Consider the following 13,400-nt stretch of genomic DNA (forward strand, 5'->3'; position numbering starts at 1 on the left):
ACACCACGTGGGCACCTCCCAGCCCTCGGAGACGGGGAACCCTGAGCCCTGCTGGTCTCCACTGCAAAGCCGGTGGGGCCCACGGCACCTTCTAATCCCTTTCATGGCTATTCCAGATCTTGGCCATCTACCCCACATGTGCACATGTGTTCTCATTCAGGATTCAAATAGCCTGGGGGGGGGGGGGCAGTACTTTCACACGTAAGGGAACGGAGGCTCACATCCAGGGACCTCCCCATCATCAGACACTACGTGCTTCTCTGAGCCTAGACCTTTGGCTCCAAGAACAGTGCTCCTGTCGGGGACACACACGGGCCACCAGCACGTGATCCACTACAGACACCTGCGTCTGACGTCAGAGAGCACCGAAGTCAGACCGTGACCCCAGAATTCTCAAAACCCCATTTTCAATAAGCACTTAATGTTGGTTAGGGAGGATTCCCAAAATGCCTCTGGGCTTTTCCAGCTTCCCAGCGCGGAAGCCTGAGGCTTGCCAACCGGCCTGCTTTTCGACGGGGCCAAACTTCCTCCTCCACGGACACTCTTCGGCAGAAAAGGCAAGCTCAGTTGTATCTGTAGGTCAGAATTTATTTCATACCACCTCGTTCATAGCATTTTCAAGGACAGCGTTCTGCTCAACATCGTTTACGCTTGAAAAAGAGAGAAGCACAACTTGGTAAGGCACCAGGTTACGACAGTCGGGGAGAAGATTCTGCCTTCATTTTGGCTTGGGTAATAGCTGCGTGGTTTCTCTGAAGTCTGTCAAACACAGAGAACGACATTACAAAAGGTTCGCTTCCACATACATGGTAAAAAAGAGAGAAAACACTTGGGAAGTATATTGTATTTTTAAATCATGACTGGCCTACACCGTAGGAGTTAAGCGAAGGTGGCATCTTTTTTTTTTTTTTTTCCAACGTTTATTTATTTTTGGGCCAGAGAGAGACAGAGCATGAACGGGGGAGGGGCAGAGAGAGAGGGAGACACAGAATCGGAAACAGGCTCCAGGCTCTGAGCCATCAGCCCAGAGCCCGACGCGGGGCTCGAACTCACGGACCGCGAGATCATGACCTGGCTGAAGTCGGACGCTTAACCGACTGCGCCACCCAGGCGCCCCATGGTGGCATCTTCTTAAAGCACGACTCATAAAATCTCCTCTGCAATGCCAAGCCGCAAGTTTAACGACGGTTGAGCTCTGAAGTGGATCAACTTTACGTTTACCTCAAGACGTACTTTTAAAAACGTTTCTGCCCAAGTCACACAAAGAAACAAGAATGGAGGAAAGCGTTAAGTACAATCAATCGTACCTTTACTGTTCTATAAAACGCAGCAACATATGAAAAATGGTGGCGTTTAAAGGTCAACCCTCTAGATTTTTAGCGCCAACGGTACAGGTTGTATCAAGTTGGGTTAGAAATAAAGCGCTTGCGTAAAGCTTTCAGAACTGGGCCACACAGGCGCTTTTCACCATCAGCTTTCAACCAGTGGCCCTCCAAGGCAGAGGGTGCCCGTGGCCTCTCCAGGGGGGCCAAGAGCTGCCCCATATGCTATCACATGCATAAAATTTCTTCCAAGTTTTGTGTTCCGACTTAAAAATTAATTTGCATTGCACTCCACGACATTTGTTTAAATACAAAAACACTGTTTAGAATGACTCCCCAAATAATTCCACCACCTCTCCCACCTGGTCTGCACACCAGGGCGGGCGGAGCCCAGCCTGGAAAGCTATTCTCACAGATAGGTGGACCAGGCAGGCAAGAGTGCTTTTCGGGAAGTCTGTCTGGAGCATTTTCACAATGAAGTAACGTTATTCCCTCAGGTTAGAACTAAATGCTTCAGGAAACAGCGGATTATCAATTTCAACGGATGGAAAAATAAATAGCGAACAACCCCTGTGTTTTAATTTTCAAACAAGGAAATCCGTTAATTTGATTTACTAACAGAGGTGAAAGAAACCCCGTCCCGATCTTTTATTTCTTCCATAGAAAAACACAAATTAGTTTTGTTAAATATAAAAAAGACAACGCAAGACCCACGGAAAGAGGAGACGCTTCTCTCCGCTGGCTCTGCAGAGCTTTTCCCTAGTTTTTGAGCCGACTTTGGTGAATCTGTGTCACCCACTGCAGCCGGACGTGATAATTCAACGCGTCAGGCTACCTTTTTTGGCACTTCGGAAGCACCGCCATCACAAAAGGAAAACTATTCTTCTGATACGGCACTTGTTTTCTCCAGAAGACTAAGCTCTAAAAATCTGCCACCTTGAAGAACACAAATGGTTCACAAGCATATGGTTTTCTGGCTGTCCCACAGGAAGGATGCAGCTTTGCGAGGGGGCTGTGGTCCACCCCCCCCCACCCCCACCCCACCGCCCCCCGGCCGGCCACAGCAGACCAGCCCCACGAGCCCGGTGACACACAGTGCCGGGCCCTGCTGCCAGGTCCCTGAAAGGCATCTGTGGACTTCACTGGTTGTCGTAACGGGTTTCAAGAGACACCCATTTTAAAACAGGTTTCAAGAGTTGTTCACGTTTGGTTTTCAGGTGGCCTCAAAGATGCGTCGGGACGTAGTTAAAATCCCATCTCTGAGTAGGGTATCATCAAAAAGAGAGCTGTTCAAAAAAGTCACAAAAGCAGGAACCTGAGCTTCCCTCATATCTGTTTTTTCGTGGCCGTGCTTTTTCCCATTAACCGTTTAAAAGTCTGAATCAGCAGCAAATATAGCCGTACGTACGTGCGCGTGTGCGTGTGCGTGTGCGTGTACACATTTTGGCTGACTTAAGGGAAATAAAGGTCATTTTGTCTCCTACAAACATTTGCTGCAGGCCCTTCAAGAATGTTCACTTCCCTGCAGGCGGGACAATGTAAGTGTGGACGTTGAAACGCAATTCTGACGGGTGCTCCCTGGCCGGCCTGCGTACGGAACGTCCTTGCATCGAGTAGCCCTTAATCAAGGGAGGGTCGACCACACCATTTCGCCGTTGGTCCTTCTGCGCATCATAACGCGGCCAAGTCGCATCCTTGGCACCCACATCCGAGCGGGTCTCTTTCATATTAGCTATAAATTAATCCCGAGGTCTCGGAGCTCTACTTTTCCAGAGTTAGGAACATTGCTCAACTCCCTTCAGAAATATCTTGCATAATTGGCTGGTCCCTAAGCTGAAACAAACAAAAACGTCGAAGGCAAGAAAGAATACATAAACTGAGAGCTCCACCTGTTACACGCATACACACGCGTTTCCTCTCCAGGTTCTACACAATAAAAGGAGTCACGTCAGCTAATATAGCTTCTAATATCGGCTTCATCTAAAAACTGCCTTTTCCGGGTTTCTTGCCAACATCATACGACACAGCAGTACTTTTTCCACCAGGACTTGGAGAGGTTTTTCATTTTGTCAGGAGTCCTGCTTTTGCGCTTCTTTGGCTGTTGCTGAGTGTCTGAGTACTGAATGCCGGCGACAATGGCCGCGTCAAAGACCTCTTTGAGGTTTTTCTGAGTCAAGGCCGAACACTCGATGTAGGAGGCGGCTTTGATCTCCTCGGCGCACAGCTTAGCTGCCTCTTCAGGCACCGGCTTCTCTTTGCATTTGTCCAGCTCAATGAGGACTTTGACGTCTTCTCTGAGATCCGACTGAGTTCCAACGAGGACGATGGGGGCTTTGGGACAGTGGCATCGGATCTCGGGCACCCACTTCTCACTGACGTTCTGGAAGGATGAGGGGCTCACCACACTGAAGCACAGAAGAAAGATGTCCGTGTTGGTGTAGCAGAGGGGCCTGAGTTTGTCAAACTCATCCTGCAACCAATCAAGGCACCCAAAAGTTATTTTTTAAATCCATTCTCATTAGCAAAAAGACCCCCTTACCAATTTTTTCCTCGCAAAGGGTTATAGCAAGCCCACTGCCAGGGCCTCGGAAAGCAATCCTGCTGCTTCCCTAAATGGGGCCCACACGCCCAGCCCCACTCAACCTGCCCAAAGTGTTCGGTGTTTTCATCAATACTCATGACCCATTTGCAGCTCACCACAGAAAAAGTACTTACATCGGGTGAATTTTAGAAATAAAATTGACTTCATCTAGCCTTCAGCCCAGAGTAACCCAGACTTACTCTCTCAACTGTGGTACTTAGCCACTCTTCCAAAACTTAGACAGCATCCACAATGATCCCCAGGTCTCCAAGCTGACCCCAGTGAGCCCCGGTCTAACACAGCTCCTGTCTTCAAGAATCCAGCCCTGCCCTTAGGGTGCCTGGATGGTTCAGTCGGTTACCCGTCCCACTCGGTTTCGGCTCAGGTCATGATCTCACGGTTTTGGGGATTCAAGCCCCTTGTTGGGCTCTGTGCTTACACAATGGAGCCTGCTTGGGATTCTCTCTCTCTCCCTCTCTCTCTGTCCCTCCCCCAGCCGCTGCCTCTGTCTCTCTCAAAATAAATAAACTTTAAAAAAAAAAAAAAAAAGAATCCAGGCTTGCCTGTCCCCATGACAGCTGTGAGCGACGCCCGCCTCACCTATCTGCACCTGTACACACTCAGGGCACACACAGTGCAGGGAAGAATTTTAATCAGACACAAGGACAGACCCAGAATTGGAGCTGAGACCTCTCATAGGCCACCCTCACTGGCAAATCACTTACAACACTGGTTAACACATTCTCATTCTTGCTTGATGTTCCTCTTTCTTGCTTTATCTCTTTTTCTCCCTCCTTTCTTCCTTTTCTTACTTCCTTTAGCCTTTTTTTTTTTTTTTTTTTTTTTTTACCCCTGCAAATACCAGGGGCCTCCACGCACGGCGCTTTGGGAAGATAAAGGACCAGGGAAAGGGCATACCCACCCTACTCTTAAAATATAGAGAATTGGATGGAATAATTCTAGTTCATTACAGAAACCAAGCATCATGCTGCATATCTGCAATAGTCACCCACTTCACAGAGATGCAGGCTGGACACTGGGTCCCGGGCAGGGCCAGGGGATTCACTGGGAACAGACAGACCTGGCCTCAGCCCTTGCAGAGATGTCTGCCTCCAAATCAGCATTTCTTTATAGTCTCCTGGAGTGCCATATTCAGCTAACTGAAAGCTTTCACTCACCTCTCTCATAGGAAAATACTTACATCATCTCATTCCTATTTAGAATTTCTGGGGCGCCTGAGTGGCTCAGTCAGTTAAGCGTCTGACATCGGCTCAGGTCATGATCTCACGGTTTGTGGGTTCGAGCCCCGCGTCGGGCTCTGTGCTGACAGTTCAGAGACTGGAGCCTGCCTCGGATTCGTGTCTCCCTCTCTCTCTGACCCTCCCCTGCTCGCACTCTGTCTCTCTCTCTCTCTCAGAAATAAACATTAATTTTTTTTTTTTTAATTTCTATCGGTGGGGGCCCCTGGCTGCCTCAGGTCGGAAGACATATAGGACTCTCGATCTCAAGGTCGTGAGTTCAGGTCCCCCACTGGGTGTAGCGATCATGAAAAAAATAAATACATAAACGTTGAAAACGATAAAAAATAGATAAAATAAAATTTCTGTCGGTGGGCGCCAGCCATCCGCAAGTGGACTGTAACAGACCACTTCCCAGTGGCCAGAAAAAGTGAAATGTCATCCAGGTTTTCATTACCGACATGCACATTATTCCATATCTGCAGCCTTTCTGCAGATGTAAAGAAAACCTGAATCTGTTTTTTTTTTTTCTTCATTTGAAGCTCCGTATTTCAGTTGTAGGGCAACAACCAACAATATTGAAGTCAGCCAGCTACAATGCTCAGGAACAAATCTGGCATTTCGGAACGTCACTGCCACGTGTCTTCTACAAACGACGGTTTAAAAAGAACAACTTAGCTTCCTTAGTGCCAACTTTGTGTGGAGGAATAAACACAGAAACCCGACCAGGTAGACTACGGCCTCGCTCTGAAGACCTCGTAATAAAACATTCCTTCTGTTCTCGGAGGCCTCAAAGCAAAAGCACAAGACTGAGCCCCACGTAAAGGCAGCTCCCTCAGGCAGCTGCACCTCGCTGTGAGAAGGCAGTCACCCTCGGCCGTGGCCTGGAATCCGGGCTTGCATTTCCAATAAAAAGAAAGACAAGCACAGGGGCTGGGCCCTGTGACCGGCCTTTGGAAATCTGGCTCCCCAGACCTCTGGGGAGTCTGGCTAAGGGGCTCCGGGAGCCGAGCAGAAATGAAACCCTCCTCCTCACGGCCTGCCCAGAAACCTTAGATATTTGCTGAAATAAATGCATTGTGCACATGGGGGGCGAGGTCAGTGGAACGCACCCCCAAGGTGCTGAGGGGTGAGGCCCAGTGACTGGCATGCACCTGCCGGGTCGGCAGGAAGACGTACAGAATTCCGTCAGGGGAGGGGCGGGGCGGGCCGGACAGGCAGCTCAACAGTAACGTTGGTCAAGCTGCAACCTGATTTTTTTTTTTTTTTTTTGGTACCATAGAGATTTTTCCTTTTTTTTTTTTTTTTAATTTTTTAATGGTTATATTTATTTTTGAGACAGAGAGAGACAGAGCAGGGGAGGGGCAGAGAGAGAGGGAGACACAGAATCCGAAGCAGGCTCCGGGCCCTGAGCTGTCCGCACAGAGCCCGACGCAGGGCTCGAACTCACAAACTGTGAGATCGTGACCTGAGCCGAAGTCGGACGCTCAACCGACTGAGCCACCCAGGCGCCCCCCAAAGAGATTTTTCTAAGTGCCTCACGGGTCAAAAGGCTGAAGAACTTTCAGCTTCTCCTGGTAATGCCACCGCGAACTACTCCTATTTCAGTGACGGTCCTCTCTCTTCTGCCAAAGGTATGTTTTGCAGAGCCCTCAGTCTCCGATCTATTCTCACTTAAGTAAGACTGTGAGTCCAGTGTTAAGAGCTCCTCGTAAGGTCTCATATGCTCACCTACCTCCCTGACAGGAAGACCCGAAGGCACAAAAAGCGATTTCTAGTTCCTCATGCAGCCAAGGAGCGCCACATTCTTGCTCCGAGCTTCCATATGAAACCAGGGCATTTGGGCCCCGGGTTAGGGCTATCTGTGCTCACGTTTCCCTGGGTTGGGACTCAGACGTGACACAAGTCATAAGGCTACTGTGAGGACTGCCTGAAGGGGTGGGGGCCGGGGGGGTTCCACTGGTTGAGTCAACATCAGGGAAATACAGCAGGTGTCAAGTCAAGTCCCTTAAAAGGCAGTTTATCAGATCTGGATTAACTAAGGAAGTTGGGAAAGAACTACCACTTGGACCGGCTTTGATGTGAGTCCAAATAAGTCCCAAATGACACCTGGGGTGTAGGGGAGAAATGACTTTATCTTACCAACCGTGTAGGTTTCATAAATAGTTTCTGAAGTTAGTTTTCTACACGTCTTTAGATGGTCACCTCCTCCGTTACATAATAAGGTATGCGTTACTAACCAATACGTCAGTTAAGAAATACAGTCCAGGGGCGCCTGGGTGGCTCAGTCGGTTGAGCGTCCGACTTCGGATCAGGTCATGGTCTCACGGTTCGTGGGTTCGAGCCCCGCATCGGGCTCTGTGCTGACAGCATAGAGCCTGGAGCTTGCTTCGAATTCTGTGTCTCCCTGTCTCTCTGCTCCTCCCCCGCTCATGCTCTGTCTCTCTCTCTCTCTCTCTCTCTCTCTCTCTCCTTCAAAAATAAATTAAAATAAAAAAAAGGAAATTCAGTCCATCTCAACGAAAACATCACGGGGAGAGCAAGAAAAAAAAAAACAATTTCCAAATAAACCAAAACGTACCGACTTGCACCAAAATCCTTCTATTTCCCTAAACAATTTCTTCATGAAAATGTCTCCAAAATTATTCTCGTGCTTCCCCCACTTTCAGACAGACCATACTACGGCAAACCAAACCCCGCCTCAATAGTTCAGGATCGTTTCCACAAAGCGGTCCCGATGAGACTCCTAAGCCTCTTCCAAAACTGCTCAGAGGTTTTCTCCCCAGACCCACCTGTCCTGCACCCCGAGCCCATGTTGCCTTCCGCCTTATGGAACTTCGCTGGTTTCTTTTCACAAGTTCTCCTCACTGGTCTGTCTTCCCTCCAGACTGCAAAGCCTTGTGAGGGGCGGGCCCAGGACCTCAGTTAGCACTTCCCCAAGACCTAGCTCTCCTTTTGTCTTCTCCATGCGAAACCGCGACTCAGCCCTATTATGTGGCAGGCACCATGCAGGCAGAACCCCAACCTAGGAAGCCGTGTCTGCGGCAAGAACCAACATATAACAGGAGAGCCCCATCAGGGGGCAGGGATGTCACTGAGCTGGGGGGTCCCCAGTAACTGTGCCTTCTCGGGGCCGTTAGGCTGCTCCTTCAGCCTATATTTATCGATGTGCTCCTCTGACCTCACCTGGAAGGTCAGAAAATCAGACACGGAGCAGGAAAAATATTCCCACTTTATGCAAAGCCATACAGCGTTCGCTATAAATACGAGGAGGGCGTCCAGAAAAGATGAAACATTGCAACGGCGGTGTTCTTTGCGTTCTCTTTTGCACAGACTACACACAGTGTTTGATTTTCCCTGCTGCGGCTGAAGGGGAAGGATGAGGAGAGAAAGAAGAGGCCGGGCTACCACTCCCGCCGCTGTGGCCCCCGCCAAACCAGCGTCGAGCTGGAGACCAGAGCTGCTCAGGCTTGTATCACCTGGAGGTTTGAACTCGCTGTCCCCAGGCTAGGTGAGCAGCTTGGAAGTCCTGGCTGGGACAAGGCACTAGAGAATACTGGAAGGCCAACTTCTTAAACACGGAAGGTCACGTGACGATACCTCAGAAAGTGAAGTGGGCCCTTTTACGGGCCTACAAAGTGCCCCTCAGCATCTGCTCTAACAAAGTACAGGAAGGACTACATGTTTGTTAACTGTCACTTTGACCAACTCAAGAGACAGCACCCTGGGTTCTCACAGGGAACGAGGAGACCTCGGTGACGAGCGCCATGCCAAGGGAGGACGCGGTGATGATGAGTCCCCGGAGCTCGTCGGGGAACACCCGAATCCCCATCGCTCCCTGGGTGTCCGATCCAAGTGCCTAACCTTCCCACGATTTGGAAAGACTAAGTCCAGGTTCATTCATGACTCTGGTGCAGGACAGCTTTGACCCCTGCATCTGCTTCAGGGAACGAAGGTGGCCCTAGCGAGTCAAACCACGGCTTAGGAAATGCCATCTTTTTCTTATTTATTTATTTATTTATTTATTTTATTTATTTATTATTTTTGAGACAGAGAGAGACAGAGCATGAGCAGGGGACGGTCAGAGAGAGAGGGAGACACAGAATCCAAAGCAAGCTCCAGGCTCTGAACTGTCAGCACAGAGCCCGACGCGGGGCTCGAACTCATAGACCACAAGACTATGACCTGAGCCAAAGTCTGACGCTTAATGGACGGAGCCACCCCGGTGCCCCAAAACTCCATCTGTCTCTTGAGCAAATTTCTTTAATATGTGGCTGGTTGACTTCCAATGAAATGATTACATCGCCAACTAAGTTTGAGAAATGATCACAGAGCATCAGTGATAATTTTTAATAAAAACCAGAGAGTAAATAAGGTCAGAAACGCCTGTTGAGAAGAGAACTGTTCTTCACCCTGTTGTCACCGTCCTGCCCACGCAAAGCTGGGCCAAACCCGGTTTTACTAGCTCAGGGTTTTATCCCCCTCCCCGTCACCCTCTCAGGGGTGGGTCTACTTCCTGAGGCTTTAGAATGACCCCGTTTATGCAAGGAGGGTATTCTGAGGCTTTTCAAAGGCTGGTTCCCTTCCCACCACTGAGCAGCGACGATACACTAACCTGCCCGGCAGTGTCACAGAGCTGGAGTCTCACAGGCCGTCCGTCCACAGAAACCACCGCTTAAAAACAAGATGAAAACAATGATCAGGGGGGGGTGTCCTTTAACCCCTTTCAGGAAAACCATCGTGTTAGCTGCAACTACCAGTCTCCCTCCAAACCCTTCGGTTATTCTGGGTCCCCTAATGAATTAAAGACTGGTCTAAAACAAGGAGGCCCCCATGCAGGCACTTTTGTATACAACCCTCCTGGGCTGGCACCTCACGGCACTGCCCGGATGAGGCCGCAAGCCCCTGAGCCATCGGATGGCACCCCAGAAGGGCCTGCACTCTTCTCCCAGCCCCGGAAGATTTATTTGCCCGTCACGCTAGTTTCAAAACACCTAAAAGCAACACTGGGGGGTAAATGGGAACCAACCTTGCCGTTTTAACTCAGTGGGAAGCCTCACAAATAATTCTGTTTTCCCTTGGGATCTGTTCCAAGACTTCATGGTTTATCAGAAAATTGTAGCTTGTTTTGAGAACACGAGCAAACACAGGCTGCCTGCATTGTCCTGTTTATGGAAGCGGGCCCTGCTCACCTCACCCTGTCGGCTCAAAGAGAGGATTAAAAAAGAAAAGAAAGCCTGTCCACCTTTCCACTGGGATGGGGTACTGGGCAGGGGCCTGCCTCAGGGCACAGCTTGAGGTTTCTATTTGAATTAAGCACCCAAGTTTGTCTCCGTACAACTTTCTCAGTTCTTTTAATGTTTACACTGATCAGCTGGGAGGAGGAAAGGGGGGGGGGACCCAACACTGTTTAGGTGGCAAACCCATTAGGTGTGGCACACTTTCATCTAGGGTACCCAAGCCCTTGCCATTGGGACTACGTGGTCAAGAAACATTTCTTTTTTTTTTTTTTTTTTTTTTTTTCCTTGAAGAGCAAGAGGGAGTGTTTCACACTAGCCTCTGTGGATTTTCACGTTTTTGTGAATTTCAAAAAAAAAAAAAAATCCCCGAAAACCCCTTTATCTTTGTTTCCACCAAACTAAAACCCAGCATACCATACTTAAGAGCTGTAAATAGCTTAGAGATAACTGAAAAGATACTAAGACATCAGAAACACAGCCAATGAGGGAGATGGAAGTAGGGGCAGTGGGGCCAGAGGAGAGGGACTCGGAAGAAATTGGGTTTACTCTCCAGGTTTAATCAGGACCGAAGCCTTTACCAGGGCCGTTTTCACCAAAGCGAGTGTTTTCTGCCGTCTCCGTGGCTCTTTAAAGCGGAGACGCCCATTGTCACGGGAACCACCAAAAGGAAAGGACCGACTCTCCGGGACACAGGTAGGGCCACCTGCGCGTCACCTTCCCACTGAAACTCGGCAGCGGCGCCAGCAACGTCGACCTGACGCAACTTTCCTACGCAGCAAACTGACCAGGCAACCTGAACTCGACCTGTCTGATACTCGCTCGTCTGCTACTAAATTGCCCGACCATTTCTTTTCGCGTAGGCTCTGTCCCCCGTACCCCGCCCCCTCCGCCAGGCTCCGGCTTTAGGGTTCCCCACTGCCTCTGGAGGCTCCGCGCTCGCCGGGTCCCCGAGGCTCGGGAAATGCCCGGCGCTCCGCACCTGGTCGGCTTCCCAGCTGGAGCCCGCCCGGCCCCGCAGCCCCCTCGGTCCCCCACCCCCCCGCCCCGCGACCCTCGCGCCGCCCTCCCCGCCGCCCCCCCCCCCCCACCCCGCGGCCATCGGCACCGCAGACCGCGGCCCCGCGCCCCCGGCCCCGCGCCCCCGGCCCCGCTCACCCGAGAAGTTGTCGAAGGCGGTGGGGATGTACTCGGTGGGGTAGCCGTTGGTGGTGTAGCTCACCACCAGGCTCGTCTTGCCCACGGCGCCGTCGCCGACGAGCACGCACTTGACGCCGCGCCCCTCGGCACCGCCCGCGCGCCCCCGGCCCCCCGGCGCCCCGGGCCCGCGCCCCCCGCGCGCCCCGCGCTCCCGGCGCGGCGGAACGGGCGGCGCCTCGCAACGGCCCGGGAATGCGGGGTCCCCCTGCTGCGGGGGCATCGGTGCGCGCGCTCGGGCGTGCAGGCGCGAGCGAGCAGGGCCCGGCCCGCCCGCCCCTCGGTCCCGGAGCCCTCCGAGAGGGACGAGCTGTCACCGACCGCGGTGGGCGCGTGCCCGGCCCCCGAGAGCGGCGGTTCCAGGCCACACGCTCCCAGACAAAGGCGGCCGGGGTGGGTCGCGGCTCTGGGCTCGGGCGGCGCCACCTGGCTCCGCTCCGCGCGGTCAGAGGACTGCGGGCCGGCCGAGCGCCGTGGAGCCCGAGCGCTCTGTCTCCTCCCGGCTTCCCGGCGACACGACGCGTGGGGGGCGGGATGGGAGGGGAAAGAGGCGGGTCCGGCCCGGCCGCTCTGTCCCCGCGCCGAGGCCACAGCGCCCCCCGCCTGCGCGCCGGGCCCCTGCACCCGGGCCAGAGGCGGTGCTACGCCGGGCGGGTGAGGAGCGCGGTCGCCGGCTCCGGGCCGAACGGACCCTCGCTGCAGGGGGCGCGGCTGCCGCCCGCTCTGGGGGTGGACCCTGAACACCCACTCCGGGGCGCGTGGCCCGGAGGCGACGGGTGGCCGAAGGCAGCCTCCGCCCACCCCCGGCGGCCGAGACTGACACCACCGCCGGAGTGACCGAAGCGGTTCCGCCTTGTTGCGCCCACGCGGGCGGAGAAGCCTGAGCTTCCTCCGGTTCCCCTGGCTCCCCGCCTCCCCTTCCCGGCCGCAGCCTGTGCGGCGGGGGCCCCTTGCTGGCCACAGTGCTTCACCCAAGGGGGAAATGAAGCGTCTTGGGGACACGCCCGCAGGAGACTGAATTAAACGGCAACTTTTTAAAGTCTTCGCTACATACAGCCCATCGTGTGATTTTTCTTCTAAGATCATTTGTGCTCCAATCGTTTGGGAACAAAATGATGTCAGGTCCAGCGCTGTTGCTCGTTGGGCATGCCATGAACCAGCAAAGTAATTTGTAGATTCAATTTCTTCTTCTGCGTAAATGTTATTTGGAGACATTAATATAATGGGGGGGGGGAGTCCCATTTGTCTCTGACTTCTTCCTCCTACATTTAGTCAACAGTCCACGCAGAAAACAGGGGAACCTGGTTCTAGTCAGGACGCAAAGGCTTCTCGGGGTTTACAGGTGGTTTAAGAAGCATCACACACTATTCACATAAATACTGGCGCTACAACAGCGACAACAACAATAACAATAACAGCAGGAGCTAATAAATATTGAGCCTTTATGTGCCAGACACTGTTGGAAGCACTCTCCCTGAACTCATTTGTTTAATCTTCACGTGACTTATACCCATTCTACAGATGAGAAAATCTCAGGCTCAGAGATATTTTAGAAATGCCCAGGTTCCACAAGCTGTCAAGTGGCAGCGACAAGATCCAAACCCAAATAGTCTAGCTCCAGAGCCTAAGCTCTTGGTTTTTCCAAGTTCTTACTTACATTCCAGTTAGTTAACATCCGGTGTAATGTTAGTTTCAGATGTACAATATAGTGATTCAATGATCCTATACGTTTCAGTGCTGAGACTATGCAGCTATGGGGACACGGGGAGATTCTGTTCAAGGGACACAAAGCTTCAGTTACACAAGATAAGTAAGTTCTGGAGAT

General features: G+C 51.9%; 1 protein-coding gene across 1 annotated transcript; it reads right to left on the minus strand.

The window, feature by feature from the left end:
* Positions 1-2,371: 2,371 nt before the first annotated feature.
* Positions 2,372-12,097, minus strand: RHOU (ras homolog family member U). Its single transcript, XM_086679723.1, has 3 exons — positions 11,537-12,097; positions 9,757-9,815; positions 2,372-3,792 (listed from the first exon to the last, which is right to left on the minus strand). Exons 1-3 carry the CDS (start codon positions 11,796-11,798, stop codon positions 3,337-3,339), a joined length of 777 nt encoding a protein of 258 aa, XP_086535849.1. The 5' UTR covers positions 11,799-12,097; the 3' UTR covers positions 2,372-3,336.
* Positions 12,098-13,400: the final 1,303 nt, after the last annotated feature.

The sequence above is a fragment of the Puma concolor genome, chromosome D2, assembly GCF_028749965.1.
Source record: "Puma concolor isolate L17-30 chromosome D2, mPumCon1.1.hap2, whole genome shotgun sequence".
Lineage (NCBI taxonomy): Eukaryota > Metazoa > Chordata > Mammalia > Carnivora > Felidae > Puma > Puma concolor.

Excerpts from the sequence above, each read along its gene's own strand:
- RHOU (XM_086679723.1), bottom strand. The coding sequence starts at position 11,798 with ATGCCCCCGCAGCAGGGGGACCCCGCATTCCCGGGCCGTTGCGAGGCG. Across the intron at positions 9,816-11,536 it reads CGCCTTCGACAACTTCTCGG|CGGTGGTTTCTGTGGACGGA; the intron begins GTGAGCGGGGCC and ends CTTGTTTTTAAG. Across the intron at positions 3,793-9,756 it reads TCTGTGACACTGCCGGGCAG|GATGAGTTTGACAAACTCAG; the intron begins GTTAGTGTATCG and ends GATTGGTTGCAG.